Source organism: Polyodon spathula, chromosome 58 (assembly GCF_017654505.1).
Source record: "Polyodon spathula isolate WHYD16114869_AA chromosome 58, ASM1765450v1, whole genome shotgun sequence".
NCBI classification, from domain to species: Eukaryota; Metazoa; Chordata; class Actinopteri; order Acipenseriformes; family Polyodontidae; genus Polyodon; species Polyodon spathula.
Genome location: NC_054591.1, coordinates 76,501 through 101,500, shown reverse-complemented (window position 1 = coordinate 101,500; position 25,000 = coordinate 76,501). Strand labels below are relative to the sequence as shown.

The window sequence follows — 25,000 nt, the reverse complement described above, 5'->3', positions numbered from 1 at the left end:
AAATGGGTTCTGTAAATTCATTCTATAGAGTTTATGGCCTTGAGTAAAAGATTTGGCTGGCAGAAGCCTTTCTACTGCATTATAAAGTGACTGGGAGGAAAATAAATTACTAAGCAATCCCTTCTAGGTCACCTTGTGGTTCTGTGATGATGTGGCTGACGCCCAGTCGCCTGCAGATATGGTGGAAAGCCTGGTTTCCTGGGTTACACCATTGATCCATATAGTCATTCGAACACGTCCAGATCAGGTTGTTCATGGAATCATAGCAGGCACCTGCAGAGTGGCAATACAGAAGCACAAATAAGAAAATGCTTTGTGTGCGTGTGCTGACCTTGATCAAAATCCATCATTGCCTTAAAGGTTGGCGTTGAGCTTACATTAACGTTTGCATTCTACAGAAACTGCTTGCGTAAAAACAGCGTTCGAAAGCTGCACACTGGTGCAACAAATTAGTCTGGCAAAAATGTATTTTTGTGCAGGGTTGGATTAATGTTCTGCCTAATGTAGGAGAGAGGGGATTAGTTTTATGACATCTTCATCTGCAGATTCCATGCCTTACCAAGTCCGGGAACCACAGCACCCCGGCCCAGAGAACTCCCAGTGGCATCCATAAGGTCAGCGCGGCTCATGAACTGTCCATCAGAAATGTTAAACACCAGGCTAGAGGCCAGGACTGAAGGGAGATAGTACATCGTTAGAGGACTCTACAGCACCCATTTATATAGAATAAATTAATTCAGTGACTTTTACTTAATTAGTGAAGGTCACCGCACACAGACATTTTATCAAATGAATTTATACTTGAACAGGAACAAATAGAATAAAGCAATTACTTAAAATATAAAAACAAAGCTTAAACCCCATATTAAAAATGATGTACACAAACAAATGGATTTTTCCTTCACAGTACAGGGCCTTATCTTGCATACTGCTGACACCATTTTCTTGTTCATCACGCCAACCCTCTTGATAAGCACCAATCCATGTTTTACCAATATTCCTCCGTCTTCAAAGCACATGGCACAACAGTTTTAAACACAAAATGCTTGTCAAATAACATCCATGTGTGCCCTTTACTTCCCTTTCCCAGGTTCACTGATTTCCCCCCTAAATAGACTCACTAACTTTTCAGAGATGACAAGCCACTGGCACCCCCAAACAGTGAGCGTGTGGCGGAGCTCCCCGATACCCCTGGAGGTGACACCAGCATGACCAGGTACGTTCCGCAGGTGTACATCGGGGTCCTGCGCAGAGTCTTCAGGGGTATTCCACAGCTTGTGTTGACTGCTGGAGAAATGAAATATTAAAATCAGGAGAGTCATCGAAATGCTTACTTTACAACAAAGGAGCAGCTAGAGCGCTAGCCAGACATTTTTTAATGAAATGATCTTTACACATTTGATTATCTTGGCTCATTTGATTACCCTTGGATGAGTTGGGGAGGATCACCTTCCTCATACAATTATCTAGTCTCAAATCACTGCATTTTAATTTACTTTTTCAGAGTAAGGCCTTGCGGCAGGTTTACAGTACTAATGTCCCCTAGATTTTATGAAGCAGCACAACAAATAGTTCAGGTCACTAGGGTAATACTCAGGTAGCAATGCAATCATTCGGATTATTAAAGATAAATGATAAGTGAAATGATTTAAACGCAGTACTTTTTTCAAAAGTAGTAAGGTCAGCACTACGGATTACAGTCATTTTAAAACCAGCATGCTGAATGAACGATTTATCCTTTCAGTGGAGAAAGGGATACTCCTCTCAGATACCATGTAAACAATATACTGTTCATCTGGTTAAATTCCAGCTAATAGATGGATCAGGTCTATTCTACATTACAACCTAACACCTGTAATTACAAACTAATATTTAAAAAGCATATAAATAGTATGTATTTACAAAAAGGTTGTGTCTCAAATTTAAGAATCTCCCTGTTATTAGCTTTTTTACACTCTGTGCCTAGTTAGTAGTTAACACCTGCAGATAGGTTAGGCTTATCCCAGAATCCAGTGCTCGATCCTGGCTCTTATCCTACAAATATTTTGTTAATCACCCACAGTGACTTCCTTAGAAGTGGGCTTGCATGAAACCAAGCATATGTTATTAACATATAACAAATACTTCTTAAAACCTACAACTCCATCCCTAGCTTCACTCTTACTTGCTGTCAAAGACAGGCATACTTTTAAATTATATATAGCACATAATCATCCGTAGTTCCAGCTTTGCCAATATAGCAAAGTATACAACGTTTCAAAGGAATTTAATAGTTACCACTGGTGTCCGAATGAAAATGGCTTAACGGAGATATAGCTACATCCATTAAGCTTGGTTACAAAATGAAAGATCTACTGTTTCTACAACAACAATGACGATGATGATGATGATGATGGATGATCCTTTTCATTTTATTGAATTCCATTCCCTGCAGAGGTCATTAAGGAAAGCACAGGCATCTGAACAGAACTGAATGTGTTGTTTGTGAAGTGAGCGTGGCTAAGCTGCCCCCTACCTGACTGGTCCTCCTTGAGTGTGTTGGTGATTGCGGACCCTGTGAGCGCAGCCAGTGTGGCGGAGTGGGAGGCTCTGAAACGGGACATGCGGCTCAGAAGCAGCTCGTTCAGACACTTGGACGACTCCCCCTCTTTTCTCATCAGAATGATGCGCTCATGGAGCGGGACTGCCGCACAGACACCATTCTGCGTCTACAGAAGAAAAGAGATTTGTATTTTTGAAAATAAAATCAGAACTTTAATAGCCCTAAAACCTCCTGTGTTGATGGTATGACAGTGGTTTACCTAAATTGGTAAACCACAGCCTAGTCACTTGCTTAAACCCAGAGTTATACATATGTCATACAAGTCAGGCAGTAATAAAACACCCTACATTATTTGATTATCTTAATAAGGAGTGGCGATACAGCAGAACGAGTGAATAACCTCAAACTAAAGTATATTTGAGTCAATCTCAATATAACATATTGCACATACTGTTATTTGAAAGACATCCATAAACACAGAGTGTCCTTTTGGTGTTTTTTCATTCAGGCTTGCCGGAGACCAGATCCAGTAGACGTAGGAGCCATCAGAGCAGAGATGGACTGTGGTCATGCTGCTGCCAACAGGAAAGTGGTTCACTGGCATGGGGACAATCTGGCACACCTGACAGAGATAGGATAAGATGAGCATGAATATAAATGAAATCGCAATGAGCCCTTGTAAACGATTCAATCTTTACCTACGGCAGGGGTTCTCAATCTTGGGGTTCGGGGGGCTGCTGGGGGCCATGAGCCAAGAAAGTTTGGGAACCCCTGACTTGCAGTATGTGCAAGAGTGGGAGTACTACAGAAATCCATTCACATTTCTTTTTTCAATTTTTAAGATGATCGAAATCAGTCTGTTTAAAGATGCTCATTTATTCATCATAATAAAAACAATATAGTTTCCATTTCCAGTAAATGCTTCTGTGACCAACTTCCGTCTTTGTGTAAACAAACTACTCTGAAATCCCTAAAGAAGTTCAATACTTCCTCTGTTAATTTATTTTAATGCATGATGAAATGTAATGCGTGATGTACCAAAGGAAGCTTAAACTGATTTTTTTTTTTTTTTCTCTCACAACATTACTTTCAACAGACAAGTATCGCATTACACCTGTGTTGGAGGCCTTGCATTGGCTGCCTGTTAGGTTTTGAGTGGATTTTAAAATCCTTCTGTTGACCTAAAAGGTTCTCCATGGGCTGGCTCCGTTTTATTTGCCAGATCTTTTAGCCTTTTACACACCCACTCACAAACTCCATTCCACCAATCTTAGACTGTTGTGTGTCCCTTCTGCTCGCCTGCGCTCTATGGGCGACAGGGTCTTCTGCTGCTATGCCACCAAACTGTGGAACTCTATTCAGTTAGAGATCAGGGATTCAGCAACTTTGACTGTTTTTAAATCTAGCTTAAAAACTTACTTTTTTAGAAAGGCATTTATATGACTCTTTCCTTTTTTCTACGTGTTATTGTTTTGGTTGTATTTATCTTTGTTCTGTGAAGCGCTCTGAGACTATTGCTTTTAAGGGCACTATATAAAATAAAGTTTTAATATTATTATTTTACTCTAAGGAGTAAAAATAAATGTTAATTTCACAAAAACTAAAACCAAACCACTAAGCAATTACAAACTTCAAGGTTTCTTCAACACAATCAAATTGATTCTCTCAGCTTTGTACAAATAATTTGTATTTTTCTCCTTTCAAAAAAGTTGAGTTAAATTAAGACTATTAAATCACAGAAAACATCAAGTGAAAAATACCTGAAAAATTAAAATCTTATTTCCAGTATGACACTGCTAATCTATTATTAATAGCAACCCTTCTTCAGCGCTACTAAAAAAAGAAGGCTTCAAGCAGCCAGGAAATTCCAAGGGTAATCTGATTACATATTTATTGACAGCATGCTCATTTCAGTCTGGATTTTGCTGCGTTAAAATAAGGTTTTCAAATCAATTACATTGCAGGTAGAATCTTCTATAATTTTGTAACCGTACAAAGCCACGAGAAGAAGCAATGTGCAAACGTACTGAATACGAAGCATTTCTTTTTATTTGAATTTCAGTGGGAATTAGCCAGGCTGTTCAGTGAACCAGTGGCTGGACTAAACTAGGTTATTTCAGATGTCTAGAGGGCAGTATAACAAAAGGTTTATGAAGCTGTGTTACAGTAGTTAAACAATGTTGTGAGCTCCCAATGCACTTACAATACAGACTGAGCTCTACAGTAAACAGCAAGACAAGTTGCCTGTAGACATACAAATATTAGAGAGCTGGCATATCCATATGCTCTACTGATTCATAAGGCAATTAACGTATCTAATTGCTCAATGCAACGGATTCAACAATGACTTCATTTAATACTTGACTCTGTATATCCGTTACCTGGAGGGTGAACTGGTCGATGACCTGGAAAAGGTAATGAGGTTTGTTATCAAAGGAGACAGGCCTGTGAAGGAGTCTGCAGTTGCTAAAGGAAACCCAACCAGCTTCCAGCTCTTCATTACGGCAGTACACAAAACCACTAAAGAAAAGACAAGACAATGCACAATTACACAGATCAGCAAGGACTCCCAACACAGCCTAGCACCGAAAAACATTAGGAGTCTGTTACAGAGGGTCAAACTGAACACAAACTCAAGCAGGCTAGAATAAATTATTTTGCACCTTATCAAGTCCTGCAATATTTCCTATTGGGAGCTTTCCACAACCTACAGATCAACCCACAGGTGCAATTACCAACATTTCAATAAAGCATCCACAGGATAGCCAGTTTCTTGTAGACTTTTTGCTGTTATTCAACCGTTTAAACGATTAGAGGAATAATGTAACTGCAATAACTCTGAAAGGGTAAATGATTATAACAATAATGCAAATAAATCAACACATGGATGTTTTATAGAATAAATGAACTACCACTACTTTTTTTATGCATTTATTTATTTATTTATTTTTTTTAAGAAGTGTGTCAAGTACATAAAATCGGTATTACCGTAAGGTCCCATGCAGTCCTGAGCCAAGCTTGCTGATTCCCTTTCCAAATGAGTTTGTGGTATAGAGATAACATCCATCTGTACCAAGAGAACGCCCTAAATCTGTGTCTGCAAAACAAAAGCACAACTGTGAATTCAACTTTATACAAATCCTCAACTTCAGTTTCAATTCTCCCTTAAATTTCTCAAATTCTACCAATTAGGCACGGAGGGCCCTAAGCAGTGCTTAATTTGTGTCACATTGCACTTACTGTACAGTCCAGCTCTATGATGCTGGTTTTCATTCCAACGCAGCGCTCAATTGCTTAACTGAACCGTATCAACAAACAAAGAGCTTGAAAATAACAGGAAAATGCCCAGTTAATCACTTTATTTGTTCAATGAAGGGTTCAATTAAGCAATTGAGCGCTGTGTTGGAAAGAAAACCAGCAGACACAGTGTGCCGCCTGGAACAGGGTTGGGAAACACTGGTGTAAAGGACAAATTCAAGTATTACAAATTGTTATTTCAACACCTAGAACCCTGGTCACTTTGAGCCAGTGCCATCCTGGCTGCCCATGGTGGCTATGCACCCTAATGGCAGTGTCTGCAGGCATTTGTTATTGTCCAAACCCCATGCATGCGGATCATACTCTTTTACAGTATTTCTTTCCCTCTGCTGCTCGACACACTCTGATGCATTGCTTTAGAAATAACATTTGTTCTGATTTTTATTAAACAAAATCAATGTCTCAGTTTTAGAAAAATTAGCCGCTCAGATGCTCCTGCAACGAGATACCTGGGATTGTATAACTGGAGACTTTTAGCATCCGTCTCTCTCGGGAGTTAATCGATTGGAGTGAGTAAGGCTTTAAAATGCATCGGCATTACAGCTGCCTGCAATCACACACACTTACACAGCAAACAATACAAACAGTAATCCTAATATAAATTTAACACAGATGTGGAGTGGTGCTGCTGTTTTAATCCAATGTTACAACGTGCATGTGACACCCACCGCAACATAGCAGCTGAGATTTCAACTCCAGACACCACAGATTTCTAGAGTCGGTAGCTCTAATTGATTTGAAATTGGCTAGATCGGGCGAGCCAGGCTTTGAGAAGACCCAAAACAGCCCAAACTGTTTACATTCCCCAAAGGTAGTTTAACAGACACAACTTTCTCTCCCACAATAATAATAGTCCTTCCATTGATACAAAAAGGTAGTCGTTGTCTAGCTTATTTACTGTATTATTTATTTATTTATTTATTTTACTTGCTGACAAATATATCAGCAGGGTCAGAAGAGCCTGAACTATTTCTTTGACAGCTTTCCAGAACTTCAATCCAAGCCCTGTCCTTTCTCTAGCACTGCAAACCAAAGGGCTATCGGCAAGGGGAGTTTTATTTCCATCCCTGATATAGAATATCACAATTACATTTGTTTTTAGTATATGGGAGTATATGAGAGTTATTCAATAAATAATGTAATAGTAAATGTATACTAGGACAGCTAAACCTGTGACTCCCTGTATCCCTCTGTAATCAAGTGGCAGAAGTCGATCTGCTCAGGCCATTCAAGATTTTTTTAGGAGCACAATAGCGTTTATGTTATTTGTTTTATCAATAACTGGAAACTTCTATACTGTCTTTACGGGAAATGTAATTGCACAGCAGTCTGACATCACTTGTCATCAAGGAAAAACAATCTAAATAAAAAAATGTATATATTGAAAACCTGCCAACACAAATCACATTCATAACAAAGGAAGCATAGTAACACACATTGTTACATCTGCAATTACTTCAGTCTGTTAACAGCTGTGGTTCAATACAAAGTAACAGCACTAACGGTAAACTCATAAGAGATCAATAACACTATGTAACACAATTTTTGTTCCTGGGTAATAAGTGTTATTTCCTAATTGCTTATGCCTCAAAAGTGAGTAGTTTTTCGAGATTTACAATTATACTGTAAATACAGTATAATTGTAAATCTCGAAAAACTACTCATTTCTAAATCTTTTGTAGTCATCTTTGTATTACTTTAGTATAAATACATGTTAATTTGGATTCATATGTTGTTTTTTTCTGACTTTATGTGAACAAAAAGACACATTTGCCCATTTTCCCATTGGAAATAGTGATATTTTGAAATATCACTGTCCTGGTCACAAAAGCAAAGTTTGTGGGGAATAATAGCCATTTTCTATACTTCTGAGGCATAAGCAATTAAGAAATAACACTTACTACCCAGGAACAAAAAATAAATAAAAATAATTTGTTACACAGTGTAATCAGTTAAATGAATTATTCAATCGTGAAATAACACTATATTCAAAACGCAAGAAAATGTATTTAACAGCTCTAACTGATAGCACTGTGGTTCATTTGTGAACTAGCTTATTGTTGATTATTTAGCAGAATCATTATAATGAACTGTAATACTTTGATGTATCACAACTAAACACATAAATGAGGAGTTCACTTGATCTCAACCAATAAGGCTCCACAATCATTTCCCTCAAACAGCGTTACTGATTTGTGTGCTTCGTATGATTCTTATATAGTACTCCCATAGGAGTTCAGGATGTTTGGGCAGACATGCGGATATTTTGTTAAAGTTAATCTGACAAACATTTCAACAGCCATCTATGATGTGAAAGTAAATAGAAGACCAAGGAGTGTGCATTGCACAATATGGGACTGACCCATGTAAACACCCTACCTTTGCTGTCACTGCCGGCACCGCTGCTGTTGTCAGGTACTGGCAGCATGTCCTCAAAGCCCCAGGACACCATGTGTTTGCCCCCCAGCAAGCAGGACGGGGACCCGGGTCCACCTTCCAACACCAATAACCTGGGAGAGCAAGAGGAAAAAAAAGAAAAAAATCGCACACTGTCAGAACCAGCACACATCACAACCATACCTCATACATGTTACATTAACTACTATATCAAGAAATACTAAAACAAAAGTAATAGCTTCATTTTATTTGAAAAACAGTATTTGTAAGTTCAGCACTATTTTGTGTTAAATAGTTATAGACGTTTGACTATATAGCTCTTTGGTGTTACTTTACAAAATCGTTCATACTTTAGCCATCTCTGCAAGTTTCTTGTTTTCATTCCATAAAGGTAGTTTCCAAGTATTGTGTTCAAAATACAATATCTACAACTGGACAATAGGGTTTACCTAAATTATTCAAACTAACCATTTTATTGAAAGTGTTACTTATACTAATAAAATGATTCAAAAGTAATACCGATTGACACCTTGCAACATGAGTGGCACTTTTGAGGTTACATTTAGCACCTGTAGACATGCTTTGATAAGAATCCCCCCATGGTCTGCTGTTGATGCCAGCCTAGTTTCATTACTCCATGGTGCACACTTTTCCCTTTGACCATCAGTGAACTTGTCATGTGACTTATCCCTGTGCACAGTGATTCTTCAGATCACTAGAAAGGTGGTCTGTGTGACTGAATTGTGTTATGTATTTCAAAGAACGTCAGGCAATGCAGCTAGGTGAATATGCATGTTGGTTGTCCAGTTTGGTTCAAAAGCACCACCCAGGTTTTAAAACCAAAGGCCCTAGATAGTCAAGTATTTGAACAGCTTTACCATCCTATTTATTAATTTACCGATTAGTTGATCCTTTTATTCACTTAGTCAATAAGTCAGTCAGTTGGCCGTTATGTCATTTATACAATTGCGAATTTAGATTCAGGCATATTATCACACAAAAAACACTTTCTTGTCCTTAAAGAAACTGAATCACAGTGTAGTGTAAAAATCAGGGACTTAAATACAATTTCCTAACTACATAGCTTGCTTTGAAACAGTCCTTTTGTACTACAGTATGAGCTAAATCAGTCACAGCTGAGATTAACAAGACCAACCACAGAATTCAGAACAAAATCAGGCATATTTAAAACAAGCTCACTGTGTGTTGAAAACTCGAGTGGCTCACAGTACTGTGCAACCAATTACTTACTTGTAGAGTACATCGGCAACAGGCAAATACCCCAAATCAGTCTGTTTCTGAAGCAGGTGTACTGTGTGAATTAGGGTTTTTAACGACCCCCTGAAACACAAAAAAAAAAGAAATGTTAACTACATTTAAACATCACAATCTCCAGGAATGTTCAGCCATTTCCTGCCTCTTTCCTCAGCACAATGGGTTTCAAAAATTACATTGGCCACTAAAAAATTACTGTCCTCCCTCTCGTTAAATAAATGCTGCCATTCTGATTTTAAGTGTCTTTGCTGATTACATTATACAGACAGTAATGGACGATTTATGACAAGCAGCTGCCACTTACTGTACAGTAGCTGTTTTTGCCTGGTAGGCTTTTGACAAACTGGATTCCTACCACACAAGTAAAAAGGATTTGGAGGGAAGGATTTCCTTGGCTGAAGCTTATGCTTGAAAACAGTGCTTTAGATGCATTTAGAAGATTGTTCTGTCACACACAGTATCAAACCCATTATATCCTCCCAAGTGTTTCTTTGCTAATTCTGCCATGCTATTTGAAAAGGGTTAACAAGAGGTGTGGCTCCAGACAGAATGCCTATGCAACAGCCTCTGTGTGTAGTGACTACATCCTTTAGACAGTAAAACGATAAATTTCCTTCAAGGAATGTATAACCAAAAAAATAGCGTTGAGATTGCTTCTTCATCACCAGATAATATAATTTAATTAAGAAATGGTCTTGGTTTAACACTGCTAATTATAGCTGTATTAAATGAAGGAAGCTTTGAAAGAAATACAGTAAACAATGATACACACAATTAATTCAGCTTACTTTCTTACTTGCTTCAGGGAAAGCCCTGCCTTGAGTGCAGTAACTCAGGTCTAAGTTTTTCAGCACAGAAGAATGCAGTGCTTTACCATTTTTTGTTGCCACTTTTTTTGCTTTCTTGTGCTCTGTGTGTTTACGACTGGCAATATGATCTTTAAAAGGTATTGACTCGTACATGATCAGTTGAATGACAGTATCCCACCATCCTCTCATTTAGATAATGAGAAAATGTTTCAGCTCTTTTACTGAAACATTGCATTTTTTCTTTCTTTGTTGTTGCAGTCGCATGTTGTGTTTCAGCAGAGACACATGTGACTGAAGTCACATGATGAATTAACTCAATTTGGCTGGGTGTAGTGCAAAACAAAAGTTCAGAGGAGAAAAGGACAACACTGCAAATTTCCATTCCCAAAATGCACAATTCTGCAAGATCAGTAGCCCTACATTTCCACCAGAAACCAGACTCCCAATTTACACAACTTAGAGCAGAGAAGTCTCCACCCAAAAACTGTACAGAAATGAACACCCACATTAAATCCCAATTACACATTGTGTAAACACACACGAACAGTGCAATTCAGTACAACCAAGAGTGCCACTTCAATATAAAATATTTTGTTTTGTGGTGGAACAGTGGGCAAATCTAAATATATATATAGAACAACAAGAAGCAGTCTACAATCAAATATGGATTTATTTACAAAATAAATAAATAAAAACACATTCTAAATGTCTTTAAAGGGTTAGGAGAACAATTGGATTGCTGATGTGTCACGGTTTGCCACTCATGGGATTTTTATCTGAGTGATCACATTTACATTAGGACCACTTAGAGGGTTATTTAGAGACGGCACTTCCCAGATACACCAGAAGGTGTCCAGCAACTCAACAGATCTGGACAGAACAGGTTCACTGTAAAAGGGCAACTTTTCTAAAACAATATGTATTTGTCCCCCAAAGCTGGCAGCGACGATGCATTTGGTAGCATCATCAAAACAGGCAGAGTGGTTTGAAAACAAGCCTTAAATAACTTAAAAGATCCCTTATATTTTTTATTGTGAGCAATAGCTTGTGTAAAACCCATGAGCCAGCCATGGAATTGTAGCACGTTTCAAGCACATTTCTGGTAGGGCACGCAGGGGCTAGAACACACACACTGTAGTTTATGTAACAGGTCATTAAAATATCTTGCTTTTTGAAAGGTGTTTTTAGCTCAGCTCACTCTGAACCCCATTAGTAACCCTGGTTCAGTTGCCACTGGTCTTTTTGCTTGACTATTCAAATTAAAATGCAATTTCACAGTCTGATTGAACTGAGCTATTCTTTTTATAATCTGGCCTCTACACATTCAGCTAGGAAACTCGTTTACTATCAAATCCTTCATTTAGATGTCATTAGCAAGCCTTTGCAGTTTCAAACAGGATTACATAGAAAAAAAGTTGTTTTACTTTTACTGTAAGCAGGAGATTCACAGTCCAAACATTTAATTAAATAAATTGCAAAGTTTTTAATGCACTGTTTTTAGCAAAAAATATCAAATAGCGTTAGGGTTAATAAGCCCAGGCAAACTTTTTTTCCTTTTTAAAAAAAAATGTGTGCTTTGTCACTAACTGCTGTGTGCTTTTATTTATGTATTTATTTATTTAACAGCAAAACTTTTAGCCATAAGTTACACAAAAGCTACACATATAAAATCATCATTTAGTGGATTCAATACTGTAAAATAAAATGAACCATAATAACTGTAAATGGCTTTAAAAAAAAAAAATTATATTCAAGAGTACCATAATCAGAAAACTACGAAGATTTGTTGTCAAATTTTGTCTAAGATTTCAGTAAGTTTCTTTTAATACCAATTACAAAGAGGTAATAGCAAAGCTGGAATCAAAGCAAAAACTGATAATCATATTCAAAAAATTAAATAAAATTGTAAAATCAGCCAACAACCTTTACAACCATTTTGGTGGCCAATTAATCACCAAGTCCCAGTTAATTGTGAAAGCTGCAACCAAGACAAGCACACCAAAGGCTCTTCAGTCTAGGAAACTAGGCCAGGCTGTATTGCTATTGAAACCCTTTCGTTTCAAAGCAGAAAGAGAAGACCACCATTATCAAAGCTACCCTGCTTGGCACAACTCTGCCTAAACGGAAAAATCACAGGGCAAACGTTGATTGTGATGAAAATTCTATTGGGCTAGGATCTGCTTAATTACGTTTCCGTGCTACAGGGAAAAACAGCTAGTTTTTTTTAAGACGGAAACACCAAGGTTTTTTTTTTTTTTTTTTTTTTTTTTCTTGTTCTTGCATTTACCATGAATGTGGATCTTACTTTTGTACTTCCAACTTTCTGAGCAGTAGTTTAGTTTAACTGCCTGCACACAGTTCATAAGGCCCTATGAGCCTGCCAAAAACCAAAAATAATTATTCCTGTAAACAGACAGCTTCACTTTAAAAGCTCATGAAAGTAGTGGGGCTGTAACCAAATTTTGGAATAATAAAAAAAAAGTGACAAACCACAGCTGTTGTGATCCAGTACTATTTTCTCCAATTCACGTTGATATAATATGTCTCTACTGCCCTGTTCAAAATCTTCTAGGCAAGATCAGTACAGTGTGGCTTTTAATGCAGACAACCTTTTTTTTCTCCATACTTTGTCAAAAACAAAGCTTCAGCTGCTCCGCTATCGTGACACATTGTTGCCTCTGTCTAGTTAGAAGACAACTAAATTAAAATAAAGGAGATATTATTTCTCCACTTTTCTACCTTCCAAAGGTTCTTGCAGACAAGGGACCACTAATGAGCCAGTGCCTGCGATAGGGAACATCTGGCTCTGTCATGCCTCCCAGTACCCTACCAGACACACAGAAAACGAATGGACTGTACATACGCGAAATTGCTCATTAGACCTCAGGCCAGAGCAAGATAAAAATAACTAGACACTGGTGTTTATGTGAACAGAAACAAAGAGCTCTCTTTGGCACACTGAAGGACTGCAGAGCACCCCCATTAGAATGATCTGCATGGTGCTGAAGTAAATAAGAAAATGTAAAAAGACCATGAGGAATGTTGATTGCACGTTCCATATATAATGTGGTCAGAATAGATACAGTACAGCCAGTGGGTATTTTATTATTGTACAATACCCATAAATCAAACATGACATAGAAAACCATAGAATACAACAGCAAAGCTAGCACTGTATCTCAGCATTTGGTCTGATTTTGGTTATTTTGTTGCAGTTTGTGACTGGGCAAAACCCTGGACTATTAAGCGTCACTTGAGGACTGGAGTTGCCTATGCTTGGTTTACCCCAAAGAGATAGAAGCCAACCATCATCTAAAAGCACTGGTTGTTACAGTACTGTGGCCTTGGTACGCAGGAAGATATAGAGCCAGTCCAACACAGAATTACAGAACATTACCTGAGAAACTCACTCGACTTGCTTAAATGCTCTTTAGAAAAATTCCTGGGGACCACCTATCCATTTATTTTTTTCTTGTTGGAATATGAATGCTGTTTTTTTTTTATTAAAAGGGGTTTTAAAAAATGATCCTTATTTATTAAATGCACTGTATAAAACATGGGTGGTTCAAATCTGTGCTGTTCACTGCAGCAGCACTTTTCATAGCCTGTGCACATGCTCATGGATATGGTTTACACAGTACATAACCTGTGCTGTAAACAATTCTATGTAAAGACTCTATTCAGAAAAATTAGCCACTGGGCTGGATAGTTCTGTGCAACAATAGCTAGTGCTTCTAAAAAAGAAGACAAAAGAGGAATTTCTGTTTTTGACAACTTGACAGCCATGCAGCTGGCCTCAACATTCAGAGCACCATATGCCTCTACTTGATGTGATGTTTCTATGCAGGCTCTTTAAAGAGACAGCAGTGCAATTCCCTGCCCTTTGTCCCTGGGTATCCCCCGGAGAGGGGTCTGGCAATCAGGGGGGGTGGAACTATAACATTTTGTAAATTAAATTACGACTGGGAGACAACTCCATTTTAACTTCACTATCAGGTCTCCAAAAGTTGGAAGTGCATGGCAGCACTGCACTGTGGTCTGAATAATTACCAAAGATGATCTAGTGCCTCCGAGCCTGCCAGTGCTATTTTATGCGCACTGGAAAGAAGTGCAGATTTAAAAAACACATTCTAGGCACTGCTTGAAAACCTGGAATGTTACCAAGGTCTGATTTTCATTACTTTGCTAAAATGATCAAGTGGCATGAATCAGAGGTTTAAAACAAAATATTATTGTTATTATTATTATTATTAATACCAACAGACTTGAGGAGGCTTATTATTGTTTGGACAATCCCTTTACTAAGACTGAGTAAGGAGTGCATTTACTGTAGTATGATACCTCAAATTTCTAGCATAATCTTCACGTCTAGTCACTGCCTTCCCGCCCAAAAAACCAATATCTAATCCAAACGGAGCAATTATGTGGGTGTCTTCCTATGCACAGAATAAACCATAGCATGCATACCCACCAAGGTAATTGCAATAGCTGGAGTGTTCTATAGATAGCGCAGATTCTCAAGAATCCCTGCTTGAGGAAAATTACATTCCACCCCTGTTTGATCCTTGTGAGTATCAGGCTAGTTCAGCACAAGTCATGTTCAAAGTTAGCACAAATAATAAATAATTCAGACAATCTCTGTCAGGGATTCATTGCATTCTACTTTAGAACCAGTGACCTATTAAAATCAGCAATAATTAGGAAGATAAATGCAATGTAATATTCAAAGTGCATGCAATTATGCACCCTAGGATAGCAGTTTAGTTATGCAAGACCTACATTAGTTATGTACAATAAAATTTCTTATAAACATGACTCTGATTTTGCAACCAATGAATAGGTAGTATAAACTAGCAAGAGACTTACTACAAAAAAAGGTTTGGTGTTCACAAAATGTCAACATGCAGCATACATTAAGTCAACACGTGCACTTAGATTTCAAGGTTCACACCCTGTAACAGTGCTAGCATTAGTATCCAACTGCTGTGATCAGACAAGCCAAACTAGTAGCATTTAGTGTTTAGACTGGTTTAGCTTGTAAATGTACAGTTAGTTAGCAGCAGCTTAGAAGCTCTGAAGAAAAATCACACAGCTTTAAAATTATTATTAGGATCCTCATCAATACACAGTGCTGAGATGGCTTAAAGTGAAGATTAATGCTGAGATGCTCTCAGAAGAGAAAGGTAAAAAGTAAATGGGATCAGCTTCCCTGCCTCCTTCAAGTGACTGTTGCAGGACAGAAGCAACACATTCTAAACAGTGGCAGATCTAAATACCACCACAGGTTAGATCATTAAAATATGACCTGACGAAGTGCATGAGTCTCTTCGGTGTATTTCTGTCTGCAATTAAAACAATTGGTAGGAGGGATGGTGGAACTGTGACCTGTGCACAAATCCCATTAGGAAAAACAAAAACTATATGGATAACTTTCACTGGAAGCACTGTACATTACCTTTGTTTCATAGGAACTTGACCATTAGCAGCTGAGCATCATGCTTTCTGTGCAAGCTTGGCTTGGTGTGACTAATCTACTGCAGTGTCTTATATCAGCTGCACTGCAGCAACATAGCTACTAGATGACTTAAAGGGTCACAGACTATTCCAAATGATAAGCTGGTTTAATAAAGTAGACCACGACTGTAGATAATTTTTACCAGTAGTATGTATAATCAAACAGAGAGGAAGGAAAACCCATTGCTACTGGTTCTAGCACTGGGAAAGCACAGTGTCCCTCGAAACAGCAGGTCATTTACTCAATACCTCCTTTCATTACTTACATCACCCAAGAGGGCATAAAACAAAACAAAAAATCTATTAGAAGAAGACTGATTGCCTGGCTGGTACGCCAACTCAGCAGTCTCAAAAAAGGCACATTACCTTTTTGGGGGGGGGGGGGGCACAACACAACACACCACACCACACCACACCACACATTCAGAACACTGCTTCATCTCACTGAAGCCCCAAACACATTAAGAAAGGAAGCATTCAACTTTGAACCAATTTACTGTTAATCCAGCCAGTATTGGCTGCCATGACTGAGCAAGGGTGCTCAAGCAGTGGGGCGAGGGAGTGGTGGAGCTGCTGGAGTTTTGAAAACAGCAGCTTTGCTTCCCAGTAACGGAATCCAGAGAAAATGCTGCAACACAAACGGGGCCTACTCAAACTGTTCTACTGGTCTGTCACAGGATGGGCTGTCTACCAGTTAACTAGGAGTTTATTACTGTTGCGTGAAGAGCAGAGATTGACAGAATGGTACTGCTTTAACCGTAGCCTGCATGAAATTGAAAATGAATGCCGCTGGAATGTCTACATGCTTAGGTACTATGGGGTGGCAGAATGCAGCATAACATAACACTAAACACCTGTTAATGAATGGCGCCCATCAATTTGACGGTAAAAGTTTTTTTTCCATCTCACAGCAGCAGGTCTAGAAACAGATTTTTCTATGCCAGCTGGGACACTATCATTACAAATGGTATCCATTTTTAACATTTACTGTGGGATCACTGCATGTGTGCCGACAAAGCAAATGCAACTTAATTTGCACACTACTGAACACGCTGTGTTTAAACACTGTAGTCCCTCAGCAGAAACCCACATCCATACTTCATTAACTCAAAAAGGTCAACACAATGTACACAAAGGCAGCACCTTCCAAATACATCTTGGGATGATGATTTGCATGTGATCCAATTACTAATATAAAAGCTAGAAAGGAAGTTCAGTGTACTGTCAACCTGCAAGTACCAGATAAGACCATCAAAAGATAAGCAATCAAAATCAATACTCAACAATATTGAACAACTGAACTCAACAAGTCTGATCAGCCTTACCATTCACTTTGACTTAAACTCAAATCAAAACAAATTGTATTTGTATAATAGCAGCTTTATGGTCTCACTAATAGGCAACATACTCTGCCAACATACTCTCATTGAACATCCTCACCTTGCGCAGGCCAGGGCAACGAGTGCCGCCGCTGCATTCTCTTTTTGCTTCTGCGGGATGTGCTCCCCGGAGCTGGTGTGGTCTTCAAGCCAGGAGCAGAGCAGGGACTCCAGGCCGTTGAGGCAGTCCGCGGGCTCTTTGGTGAGGCTCAGGGGCTGGCAGTCGCGGAGGCAGGCGAGCAGCACCTCGGCAGTGATGTTGCAGAGGGCTGGGTCGGTGCGCGACTGGGACTGGATGAGTGGGAAGATGAGCAGCAGCCCCATGCGGGAGGTGAAGGGGGCCTGCTCAGGCTGCTGCAGGAGGCCCTGCCGTTTGAGCAGGGCCATCGTCTCCTCGTCCCCCGAGCTGTCCCGCTCCTGTTGCTCCTCCAGGGCCAGCTGTCTCTGCGCATTCCACAGCCCGCGCAGCGCATTCAGGCGGTACTCCAGAAGCCGCGCGTAGGCGTTGCTCTGGTTACCACACACCGTGCGCAGCCGCTCGGCGAGTTCTGTGGGGTTCTTGGTCTCGAATGTCAAAATCTGAAAGGGAAGTTTGAAATATTATTGTTGCTATCGTGCATGCAAGACAGCTAACATACAAAATGACCATACTGTACTAACTACATTGATACATACCGCAGACAAATAATCAAGTTAATGGACCGGATTGTCTACTGTGGGCAAATGTTCCGCATTTGTAAGTTGTTCACAGTGGAAAATACAGGCCAGTGTGCCATGCTGTCATGACATCAAATCAGCAGGTGCTTTTCAATGTTTTTTCTTTTTTTGGTTGATAATGATTTTATATGCAGCATGATTCCTGTCTCTCATTCCAGTCTCCAATATAATCTTAAAGCAGATCTGCCCAAACACCAAATGCAACATGAACCAGTCCCACTATTCGGTCACTATTTCTAAAAACAGAATATTACGGTACCCGGCCGACAAACAATCCATTTTAGGGCCTATGCAGTGCAGTGGCTGTAAACAATCTCTGATATAGCTCATATTTAACCAAATAAATGTTACATAACATCTGCACTTAACTGATGTTTAGTTATTGATTATTCTGTGCCCAAGGCTTGTTGGGCTTTTAAAACACCCATTAGAAAATTCAGCACATCTATTTTCATTGGCTTTCATTTGAGTTCCATGCCAATAGCTTTTATCAGAGCTGTAGCACTCTTTACATTTTCTGATGGAAACAATGCTTTCAAGAAAGACTTTGATTTACAAATGTACAGCAGAGGGGCATACATGATACTATATTAACATCCCTACTTTAAGAGCTGGAGCAGTTGGAAAATCCACCTTGGTTTTGTAGTAAGCATTCTTCAAAGCCAAGTTATATAACTGACTTATTTACTTGATTGGATTCCTGGTGAGAATTTCTAATTACTGCTAAATGATTAATTAACCTGTTCTAAAAATATACTCAAAAATGGCTAGCAGTATCAACAGCAGAAAAAGGACGTGGCTAAAATGCACTGCCCATAACACAGTCAATTCAAGTGCAGGCCCTTCATGAGCAGCGAGGACGGCACCGATTTAAATGTGACAAGACTACATTTTTTCTGGAAGGATATGTTACTATTCCTAAACGGTTAGTGTCTAACTCCTACAGGAAAGTTGGGGCTAGTAACCTGTATAGAGGTCTGACCATCACTCGATACGGTTTATAATTAAGCTCAACACCATACCGTAGGGGAGGGGCAACTAGTCCCGTCTAAGCAGATAGAAGGCTGTGGTAGAACTATCCTTGCTCAGACTAATGTTAAGAACCCTTACCCCCAGGGACTGACCAGGAAAAGCTGCTGCTGCCTTCAGTTATTGCAAAGCAAGCAGTATATGTAGGCAAAGAGACGGCAACAAGACCATATAGTGCAGTGGACTAATGTACTGAATTAAGCTCACAATGTCATCCTGTCTTTTCATCATCAGTTGCATTGTCTTCCTGTACAGCACAACGGAAACATAGGCTGTGTCACCATCTCAAGAATGCTTTGTCAATTCAGTTACATGATGATGCATTTCACTGTCCTCAAGGAATAACAAGTAGTAAGCAATGTTATACGGTATAATAAATTAATGAAAGCTGTGCCATTTACAGTAAAAAATTAAAAAAAATGTGGCAATGAAAAATCCCTTGCTTAAAGCAGAACCTAGCTAATGAATTTGCCACACTGCCAGTCAGCAGCTAGTGATGCAGCGCTATCTGCAACCCTGTAATAAGAGAATGTGAATCATCATATCAATAAGACCTTCCCAAATGCAATATCCCAATCAAATCACTTCTATTCCGACTCCAGCAACGCATTATATTTTTGGGTTGTCTCCAGGATGCGTCTCTCAAGCTTTTTTCTACTGGAGTATAACCGTATATCCGGCTCTCAAACACCTCTTGTGCTTATCATTTGGTTGTGAACAGTAAAGGTGTGAGATTAAAGCAATGCCCACCCATTTGAAACCAAATGGTAAGTCAAAAAAAGCCTCAACATAGTTTTAAGCATCAAATACCCTCCTAGTGCAAAGTTCACCCACAATCTGTGAACCTTGTTTTCCCCTTTAAACCTTTGACAGCTCTACCCAATGGTAAACAGTAGTGCTGCATGAACCACTTATTCGAATCAGGCTCTCCACAGATGAGGTTCATAGATGTTGATCGGGGTCATTTGCAATTCCAAGTGAAACAAGTGAAACAACAGCTGCTTGAATTTGTGTGGGGTGCTGTTCTCTACAGAGTCAAAGAAAAGCAGCAATCATCTTCACTTGTTTCACCTGGAATGGTAAATTAGCCCAATCAACACCAATGACCCTGACCTGATTGTCAGCAGTGGATTTCTGTAGAAAGCTCAATCAGAATAATCTAATACATCGGTTTGTGCAGCACGAGTCAACAGCTCATGTTTTGCAGCTTAGATCTATTTGGCAGCTCTATTGGAGACAATCAATTTCCAAAAGCACTGTACAATTTATGGGCAACTGCTATAGAGTAGGCTTGCTTAAGAAATTGCTCAGCATCATTTGTACAGATCCGTCCTTAATTTGCAACTACCCTACCTCAGAGATGACCAAGGTTTTGGGCTGAGATAGCCATACAGATGACCAAGGAGTTGTTAAGAGCCATCATAAACAATAAAAAAGGAAAAAGGTTTCTACAAAAACTGCACATTATCCAGCCTTAATACCCTTCATCAAAAGATTGCGAAGCTCTACGAGTCAGTCATAGAGTAAACGGCTCAAGAGCCAGCCACTGATTACAGCCAAATGACCTTTCCTCTTTCAGCAGAGTCACTGAAGCTCACTAAGTACTAGTAAATGTACAGGGTTATCTTTTTGAACTGCTAGGGGTTGGCTGGCACTGAATGGGGGGGGGGAACCCTGACTGCATTTATGAGATGCGTCTGCAGGACAACCGAGGGGAGGTTCTACAGAAAACACCCACCCAGGAGGTTGATCTAAATGTACAGCTCACTGCTCATGAATTAAACAGGATGTAGTTCTACGTGCATGTAAAGAAATGGTATAGCATTAAAATTAAAGTGCATAATTCCAGTAAATTGCTTTACCAGCAGCATTTAACCCAACCACTGCCTTTCCCTTCCAAAATTGAAGCCTCTCTCCCACACAAAACACACGTGAATTTGTTTCATTATAAAGTGCTTAACAAAACGTTGCTTAGTGAAAGGCTATAAAAGGTTTAAATGATTAAATGGTAAACAAAAATAAAAATTAGAAACGGCCATGTTTAAGAGGATCTTGAACTGGTTTTCATTTTTTTTCTAAACTTTTTATCATTTACAGTAGGCATCGTAGATCACTGTAAAACAACTGAATGCTGTATATGAAAATCAATGTAAACTTTGAAATAAAACAAGTACAATAATACAGAGTAAGGATTTAGATATGTAAAACTTGTGTTGGAATTCGCACTGTAAAAGCTTGCACAGTAAATACAGAATTTTATAATTTGTAATGGAAATATAAACCTTCAACAAAAGCCACACAGTACAAATCAAGAATCTAAACACGTATCTACAGTACTGTAATTGTGTCTAACAGAACATCATTTTTTAAAATCTTAATTACCCAAATGAGGATTTTTTTTCTTTCTTTTTTTTTTTATAGATAAGTTAATGAGCTCTTTTCTCAACTCTCTTCTTTAACTCACATTAAATTGTTTTTTTCAAAGAGTCTTTATGAATAAAATACAGTTTGAGATTCATGAAACTGTTCTAGGCTGTGAAAGAACCCAACCCCAGTATCATGAGTAACTACACATCAGTTTAATACATTAAATGCAATTTATTTGTGCGATAAAGCTCAGTGAACAGTTTTACTTAGTTGTTTAATTACTATAGGACAATGAGATCTATCTCTGATTCACTGACTTGCACCTGTTGGCACACTAACTAACGAACATGTCAGGCCATCACCTTATGCACTGCAACACTGCAACTAAAAACAGGCAAGCAATACTTTACACTATCAAGTCACTTGTCAAATCCTTCTCAAAACACATTGATGCCATTATTAATAGCTTCACAAACAATAGCAAACAACGACCATAACACTGTCAATAGAGCGATGGTTGAACCAAACCGTTTTCACTGAAAATCTGCGAGTAAAAAGTGATTCACCTTCACACACTGTGAACCATAATTCAAATTGAGATAGTGAAAGCAATAGAAACAAAATGTATTGTGTCAAAATCAAGTACTGGAAATATGCGTACACACACACAACGAGAACAGCAAGTAAATAACCAAGTTACAGGAGTACTATTTTTTGCATTTGCGCCATTTATCGCAAACACAACGCACTGCAGACCTCTAAGTACTCAAGACAAGTTTATATTTCCAGGCAAACACAGATCTGTAACGTTTAAAACAGGTGGCTGTAGTAGTGGCGAGTAGGTTTTAAAATGATGGTGTATGTACTCAACATCACCTCCTTTTTTGCTGCTTGAATTGACAAAATGTTAATTAACCAAGACCATGAGGCTGACAAAACTGCAAACTAGTTTCGGCACAATCTTGAATATAACAAAACCCTTGAATGAATTTACACTAGGTGCTGTAGGAATTTGAAATGACGAAATAAAAAAATAGGAACTGTCTGGCTTCATCACAGCACTCCCACTTTGCTCCACACAGTTAGGTATCTCAATTCCATTAACAGCATGATGACGCTTGGTAAATCAAATAGATGTGTTAAAGTGGGACAGGAGACAGGCTCACAACATACGAGAACAGAAAAAGGTCACTCTCCACCTGCTCTGTACCCTCTCACTATCCAATAACTGTAAAACATCTCATGAGCTTCTTTACTCTGCTACCACACCTTTCAAACTCTGGTCCAACTTACTGGAAAATACTGGTCCAGGTTTTGTAGCAACCAGGACCTAAATGTGCATTTATTTCCAGTGCACACAAAAGGCTGTTTTTTGTTTTAAAAATTAAACTATAACATTACATTACAGTTTAAAAGATACAAGTTAACAGAATTGTATTTTACATTAAAGAAAAAGATTGAAAATTTAAACAGTTAGCATAGATGTGGCTAACAAAGTTTGTTGGAAGAGATATTGAATTTGTCAAGAAGATTTACTGCAAAGAGGATCCTTTAAAAATGTTGTTTTAACACATAGGACCCAATTTGTGCTACTAAAAAAGTATGACATAACTATAATGTACTTCTGTAAAAACATGATTACCTGTCACAGCTAATACAAAGATTAAGATTCACTACAGGACATAAAGAATTACTTAATTTTATTAATTAGGTACTACATAGCAGCAGAACAGCAGTAAAATATTTAACAGATTACAGCATCCACTTTAATTCAGACAATACATTAAAATAAACATGCTGCAAAATCCAGCAAAGGCATCGTCCATCTCCAGGTTTAACATTAACAGCACAGTAAATGTGCCCTATCACATGTCAGGATAAATAACAATGCAGTATCCCCATGCAATTTTAAAAACTACATGGGGAAATAAGACTCCCATTGCATAGTGGTTTGATCCATTCCTGGTTTCACTACGAGTTTAAAAGACAACCTCAGCCGGTTTCCTATACACTGTGGCCAATCAAGCTCATAGTAAAACCTGGAAAGGGTGAAATTGATATGCAACAGGAGCCTTATTTCTATCCCAACATTACTAACAAATAACAACAAGTGCACGCCCACTAAAATGATCTTGCTGAGATGTAAACAAACTACTGTCCCTTTTCTATCTAATGTATTGTGCACAGGCGGCTAAACAACCGAATAAGCAAACAGTCGTCACGAAATTAGTTTCAACCCACAAATGCTGCAGGTTTGACCGTGGCTGACCTGTTTTAGTGCCACACTGCTTCTGGCCGTTCTGTTTGCAGATGAACACAATACATGACTGTGGACTGCCCAGCTGATGCATTTGGGCGGAGGTCAGGGGTCTACATTCACAGGTCACATTGGACCTGCAGCTGCAGGCCTGGGCTTGGCCACACCGGGAAAATATGGGGGTTGCCACAGTTTTGTGCAACAGAAACTAACGTAATTCACGAAAGCCCCCAGCAAGCTAATAACATACTGTAGCGTAAGGCCACTTAACATAATTTGCAAATAAACAGAATGTACGGTATTCTGTTTTTGAGTGAAATCAAAACGAGCACCATCCTGGATGAAGTCGAATATACACGAATCCCACTCAAGTTAAACAGTTTTAATAACGTTTTGCCACATTCTGACTCACCTCCTGTTCAGTGTCCCCCGGTTCCGAGACCCCGATCTCGCTGGGAAGCTCGGCCAGGTCGGTGACACGAATCAGCCCGTCATGAAGGAAAATCGTCTCCTCCTTCACCGACAGCCACTGAGACGAGTCCACAGCCGGCGAGCCCATCTCTCTCCCCCGAAAAAAACACCAGACAGGTCGAACATTAATAAATAAAACGCCTAGAACAACGAGGCAGCTCGTAAAAAAAAATAAAAAAAAAACTACAACGGCCCCCACTACTAGACTAGCTACACACCTATTATGCTGTCAATGATAAATAAAAAACACCAATATTTATCTGTGAACGCCGCCCTGGAAAGGAGCGTCGACACTGCAGGTTACTGAGCTGAGCTCTCCCTTCTCTCCCCCTCTTCTCTCTCTCTCTCTTTCGCCTCTTCTTGGATTCTTCTTTCTTATACAGTGGGTGTGACTCTGTATTTTAAAAATGTGTTATAATTTCTGGTTTATGACCAGGGTCGCTCTCGTACAATTTCATACAGAGGTTCAAACAGAATAAGCCTGCCTGGAGACGCTCTCTCGCCCGTTGACAGCGGTCGATCAGATAATGGAAGCCCCGCTGCTCTCAGCGAGAGGCCATGTTGGAAGACCGACCGCTCCCAAAATGCACAGCGCGTTCAAATACAAACACAAGCAATTGAAGGATCGCTTGATAAATTAGCAGCGCTTATTTGCAAATGTGCCGTGTAAAAAATATCTATACTGCTTATTAACCCAAAAGTAAAATATAACAGTGCAATTCATGTAAGAAAATATATATATATTTTATATATTATAGAATATAATATATAAATTATATATATATATGATATAGATATATATATATATGGGCCCTTACCCATAAACAAGATTTCAATGAAATAATAATATTACATATATTTGCTCTACTGCTCAGGCTGCTCGCTAGTAGTGCAGAACAGTTGCGTAAATGTATAGATATACTGT

The 25,000-nt window shown here is 39.0% G+C and overlaps 1 protein-coding gene across 1 annotated transcript in view; it reads right to left on the bottom strand.

The window, feature by feature from the left end:
- LOC121307703 (probable E3 ubiquitin-protein ligase HECTD4) overlaps positions 1 to 24,643 on the bottom strand; it is a 58,534-nt gene extending 33,891 nt beyond the window's left edge. Inside the window, exons 1-11 of the mRNA XM_041239957.1 lie at positions 24,017 to 24,643; positions 17,296 to 17,813; positions 9,509 to 9,598; positions 8,240 to 8,370; positions 5,531 to 5,639; positions 4,924 to 5,062; positions 2,994 to 3,164; positions 2,516 to 2,708; positions 1,126 to 1,284; positions 560 to 673; positions 133 to 273 (exon numbers count right to left, since the gene is read on the bottom strand). Coding sequence (XP_041095891.1) covers positions 133 to 273; positions 560 to 673; positions 1,126 to 1,284; positions 2,516 to 2,708; positions 2,994 to 3,164; positions 4,924 to 5,062; positions 5,531 to 5,639; positions 8,240 to 8,370; positions 9,509 to 9,598; positions 17,296 to 17,813; positions 24,017 to 24,163 — 1,912 coding nt within the window. The 5' untranslated portion in view covers positions 24,164 to 24,643. The remainder of the gene's footprint in view (positions 1 to 132; positions 274 to 559; positions 674 to 1,125; positions 1,285 to 2,515; positions 2,709 to 2,993; positions 3,165 to 4,923; positions 5,063 to 5,530; positions 5,640 to 8,239; positions 8,371 to 9,508; positions 9,599 to 17,295; positions 17,814 to 24,016) is intronic.
- Positions 24,644 to 25,000: the final 357 nt, after the last annotated feature.